The 6,046-nt window shown below is 45.1% G+C and overlaps 1 protein-coding gene across 1 annotated transcript in view; it reads right to left on the reverse strand.

Moving 5' to 3' along the window:
• Window positions 1–5,228, reverse strand: part of evlb (Enah/Vasp-like b) — a gene marked incomplete at its 5' end in the record, with an annotated part of 49,171 nt that extends 43,943 nt beyond the window's left edge. Inside the window, one exon of the mRNA XM_083933691.1 lies at window positions 5,097–5,228. Coding sequence (XP_083789817.1) covers window positions 5,097–5,101 — 5 coding nt within the window. The remainder of the gene's footprint in view (window positions 1–5,096) is intronic.
• Window positions 5,229–6,046: the final 818 nt, after the last annotated feature.

Below are 6,046 nucleotides of genomic sequence, written 5' to 3' on the forward strand. Positions count from 1 at the left end.
AGCTTTATTACATTTTTTTATTACTTTATCTGTATTTTTAGAGATTAGATGAAATGTCATTTGGAGCTAAAAAGTCTTAACTCGGACTGTAAACTATGACTGGTGCAAGGAAGAGGAAGTTTTGGCCCAGTTATCAGTTATCCAGATATCCACTGGCTACACGACAAGAATCAATGGGTTCAGTGAGTGGCTAACTTGTTAGCAGACAGTTGCTTATTTACACATCCAGCAAACAGCAGTATTAGCATTTATCTGGAGTCATGTTTGTGACAGTCTGACATACTGTATTCACACTCCTTCCAGTCCTTTTATTAGTCTCCACCAACTCAAACAGAGAACTATCCGGCTCTTTAGCTGCTTAACATAACAACGACAACAACAAAGATGCAAAAACGCTCCATGAAGCTGAGGGGAACCAGGGGGTAGTTACCTGTGGGCTCATCCTGAGTGAGCCCTTAGACACAGACAAAGTCATATGATGATTTATTCATATAAAAATATTCATCGTAACCGCTTTCACTGTTCACTAGATGGTGTTGTGATGGGTTGAGCCTTGTTTCATAGAAAACTGATGTTGGACGTGTTCAGCAGTGCAGTGTTTACCATGTTGGGGGAGCATGACTGCATCCTTGACAGCCTGTGTCAGAATTTCCAACATCTCTGAAAGAAAATGTAAAAAAGAGAAAACAAACAACTTTAAACTTTTAACTTTGTAATCAAGAGCACACACACACACCTGTGTGCCTTCAAAGCACACAGCTGTGCACTGAGAGAGAAATCTGACCTCCGCTGCCAGTCGTGACTCTTAATGACTGCAATGCCATAAACCAAGACTTTTTGATTTATTTCAGGGCAGGCACCAGATGCACACAATATTGGTTTACAGTGTAGGTGTATCATGGAAATGCCCGAGGCACCCCCCTCTTTGAAGCTCAAGTTCCTCTTAAAAAACACCTACAGTGCAATAAGAACTGACATTCACTATCACACATCCGTGCACTTGCACTAGCCGGCCTGTTGCTATGAATGAGGATGATTTCCCCTTCTATGTGTTCGCCCTTGTGCTGAATTAGTTACTATTAATGTTGCTATCCAAATGGGTCACACACATACCACCGACTGTTCCTGTCATTACACATCAGCCAACTGTGATGATGCCGGATCGATAAAAACCCACGCTTTACTTTCAGAGCATAATGAAACACTCCGATCCACGCAAATGGAGGTGGTGGCGATGGTGGGAGGCCGCCGCGGTCAGGCTCAGGCCGCGGGCAGGGCCACACATCAATCCTGCTGTCACACTTTACGATCAGTCACGAGCAAATGTACAAATCAGCCGTTTAGTCGCAGAATACGGCGCTTAATAACAGGTACGCAGGGCTTCATCTTGGTGTATCTCGGTCACAGTGGCACCTTCATCTCTGCAGCTGTTTGCAGCACATCATATCTGCCGCATGTGCGCAAACTGTCAGTTAATATGGATTAATTATTAATTATTAACCACTAACATTATATCAAAGTGATTAGATAACGCTCCTGTTGCACATGGATTATTCAAGAGTGCAGACGCGGAAGACTTGTAAACGCTGATTAATCAGAGCAGATTGGGCTTTGTTCAGGAAGGGCTCTTAAAGAGACAGAGCGTTTCAGACAGAGGGTGAATACAGGTGTATCCAGACAGACAGTGAAAAAAAATAATGTTATTTTGAATAATAAAGCTACAAGCCTGAACCTGAAAATGAGCCTGATAGTTAAAACCGTCATCCCACTACAGATCTCACTGTAAAGAGAGACATGTTTCATGCTCAGTATAGTCTAATCACAGTATGAGTCTCCAATTCAACATGAACAGTGGGGCTTTAAATGGCTCGCTTTGTCTGACCAACACTTGAAAAAACCCAAAATATCACATTTGATACAAATCGGAGTAAAGCAGCTTGATAAATGACTCAGATGATGAATCAATAGAACAAGTCTGCAGCCGTGCTAGTGGCCCTGTGAAGCTGTTCTTGGGTACAGCGGTGGTCTGAGCACGCCGGTGTTGTGTCAGACCAGTAGACTAAGGCTGCTGCCTTTACAGTGTATGAATCAATAAGTGGGAGAGAGGGAGAGATGGTGGAGAAGGAAACTGGAAAAATAAGAGGAATCAGACACAGGGATCAGTCCTTCAACCCAAATCCCAGACTAGAATCATCCACCCCAGAGACCTACAGCACCTTCAACCTCTCCACAGCTGGAGGTAATTGAAACTAATATGTCTCATCGTGACAAATTCGAAACAGATACTGTAGCTGTGTTGGCTTCAAGCTTTTCACTCCCTCCCAAACGGGATTAGATATCCAGATCTATCAAGCATGAAACATTTACATAAGCTTATACACAGTATGATATGGCTGTTCATTTTCTGTGTTAGGCTACTCTAAGTCTCTCTTCGTAGAACTTTTTATGATGTGATAGATATACTGGATCCATGACTTGTGACGTTTAAAAACACTTCAACACAACTCCGTTCCTGCGGTTTGCCTTGACGCTGCTGCATCCCTGACCTTGAGTAACGCATGTTTGAACTGCAGCTCACGCCACAGAGATCAATGCTCATTCGATCACAGCACAAAACAAGCGTTTGTGCCCTACAAACGTGCATACTATAGGCTAGTAGGACAGCACACACACACACACACACACACACACACACACACACACACACACACACACACACACACACACACACACACACACACACACACACACACACACACACACACACACACACACACACACACACACACACACACAGTCAGTTTAACTGTTCTACCCAACAAACACTGTCACACTCACAATCAACACAAGCGGAGATGCACTTGCACGCACCCAGCTGGGCCACAACAAACTGTATGAAGTACTGGCTTGATGAGTCCCAGTCTTTGTTGCCACCTACAGAGCACCTCCGTAAGCACACAATCACCCGCGCTGAATCACAGCTGAGCATCTAAATGGCTGTCAGACGAAACCCAAAATAACCGGTCCAACAGCAGACAGCTTGTCAGGGTGGTTTGCATCAAACAAAAAGCATCAAAAAACGTTTGATTTCAGTGTGTAGTTGATGTACGTTATTGTCCCACAATGCAACGCACAGAGGACCTGCTCTGAGCGCAAAGAAACAGCGAATGGTGGGAAAACAGCTCGGAAAACAATGAAACCTATCAAATCTCAGAACATAAAGCTATCTGTGCTGAAACTGTGGTTTGACTGAAGTATTTTATTGTTTTCAGTTAGTGCAAAAATGATTTCTTGTATTCTAATTATGAGACATAGTACATAGTGTACACTATATATAAGAGCAGTTAGTATGTACTATAAATTAAGAACAAGTCAACAAGGAACAAGGCTTGCATACTTTTTCTTTTGACTTTTTTGTCCTTACAAACTACTGTCACATGCAGTGTGCATACAACTCGGACGTACTACTTCTTAAAATTGCGCCTTTAACTTTGACCCTCTTGCTCAAATATAGCACACAAGGGACTGTGGGTCAAAACAGCTGGAAAAGCACGCTCACTTACATTCTGTAATATATCAAACATTAGGCTAAATGTAGTGTGCCAAAAATACCACAAAGCCCTCCTGCATCTGTGTATTGGGACATACTTATTGTGCATTCCAATACCCATACTGTTTAATATGCCATACAAATATTAAGTGTGTCCCAATGCATAGCATGTCAAATGTAGAATGCCTAAACTATCAGGATGTCCTAATACATACAGTGGCATTTTGCAGCATGCTTTTCTGACCCACAATCCTCTGCACATATATGAGCCAGAGGGTCAGAGTTGAAGGAAGTAGAAGTATGACCAATAGTATACATACTGCATGCAGTAGTACGTACTTTATACTCTATATAAAAAGAAAAAGTATCTTTAAAAACTATTCTTTTTCTTCTGGCATACTAAATCGTAGGCCTATTGGAATGCAGGGCTTGTCGTGTTCAAGGCATTTGTGTAATTTAGCATCTCCACCACAGCAGAACACAGTACCAACATACCTGAGGACACGGCCTAAAGCCCCGCTCAGAGGCCTGTGACACACTTATGAGAGCATGTTTGGTCCCACGAATATAAGACTGAGCTGAGCTGACAGCAGAGGAAGCAGAGCCACTAACCATGGTGGCAAAATCCCACTCTGACCTTGACTGACACACACAAACACACACACACACACACACACATACACGCACACACGCACACACACACACACACACACACACACACAGATTTTAAAGCCAACAGCAATTACAGTCAGCTCAGGCTTCCTCCTGTCCATGGTGAACCTGTGCCAACTGCTGGTGACCCACCCACATCTGTGAGGCAGCAGCAGGCTCGCAGCTGATTGGCTGCCACGCTAGGCCCCACCAGTAACACTTCACCTGATTGGCTCTTAACAGTCAGCCAGTAAAACCAGTGCTTGCATCCCTGAGACAGCTGTCTGGATGCTGAAATAAATACTCTCCGCTGATTGGTTCTCAGCTGGGAAGGTGTGTCGGCGTGCATGCGCATGTGGGATTCACCGGTACGCGCGCGCACATAGGTGTGCTCGTAAAGATCTAGCACATGTGGTGACTATGTAAAACCTGTGGTCAGATATGCAGTATATGCAATTAACGCTTATAACGAGTGTGCACGTGTAGCGTGGTTTCCATGACAACGCCTCTTTTTCTCTGCGGACAACCTCCACGTGACACATCACGGAGCGAGCTGGAGTCAGACGGCAAAGCCTCCTCGCTGTGGGGATGGGAGGCTGATGTGCTGATCTGAGAGCAGCCGCTCCCCCTTAAAGCTCCATATTGTGTCGGCCAACAGGTGACCTGCCCGCCGGTCAATAAAGGCGCGTGGTCCTGTGTGTGATGCACCTTTTGTGCCGCGCGGACACACCACAGGCCTCTCTGAATGAAGCTGCGCCAAAGAGGACGCACAGCACGGCCGTTGATAGGGTGTTTTGGGGCTTATCTCGCTATATCCTCTAATATCCCGCAACACTGCGCACTAGGATCTGTGGCTTTCTCGTGCAGCAGGAGAGCACCGCATGCTTCTGCTTACCTCATCTTCCTCTGCTGTCCGTCTCAGTGAGATGCGGGAGGTTTTTTCCTGTGCGCTTTGTCCTTGAGTCGAGTTGTGGTAAAAAAAGATGATCCACCTCTGGGTGTTTGAATCCAAGCCGCGGTGCAGCCAGCGAAGCCTGCAGCCGGCTGGGTGTGCAGATGTTGAGGGTGGGAAAGGCGACAGGGTGTGGGGAATGCTACACGGATGCCCACAGTTTTTTTTCCAGGTCTGTCTTTTCAAAATATAAAATACAAAATGTTGTCCCGTGTCTTGTCAGGCGGCCGGTGGTTCGGTCGAGGCCATTTCAGAGGGAAGCGCGCCGCTGTCCGCAGGACGAGGAGCCGGGCGGAGTGGCTGACAGCGGCTTCTGAGGGGCCATCTTTTCCTCCCTTCAACCACTGGGAGGCTGGATGGAGAGAGAGAGAGAGAGAGAGACAGAGAGAGGGAGAGAGAGAGAGAGAGAGAGAGAGGGAGAGAGAGAGAGAGAGAGAGAGAGAGAGAGAGAGAGAGCAGGCTGCTGAAATATTAAAGTGGTGGTGGTTGTGCTGCACAGTAGCGCCCTCGGTCTGGTCAAGCAGCTACTGTGCAGGCAGGTAGGCTAAGTCAATAGATAAATAAATAGTATATATAAATATACATGTTTTCATAGGCTAATGTTCTAAAATTATTCTACTGCAGAACCATGAACATTCACATGCACATTAGTAGTGATGTGATCACAAATACGTTACGCCTTTAAGACCCTGCAGAAAAAGTAATAGCATTATTGTATTGGTGTGTGTGTGTGTTTGTGTGTGTGTGTGTGTGTGTTATTTCCTTTCATCTGATTGAACAATTAAGTATAACATTTCCATAATCATTCATAATACAGGGATGTAGATAGTTTAAATGTCCCATATAACATCAGGTTCATACTCGTATTTTGTGTCTCTGCTAGAAAATGTTTA

Source organism: Echiichthys vipera, assembly GCF_963691815.1.
Source record: "Echiichthys vipera genome assembly, chromosome: 19".
Lineage (NCBI taxonomy): Eukaryota > Metazoa > Chordata > Actinopteri > Perciformes > Trachinidae > Echiichthys > Echiichthys vipera.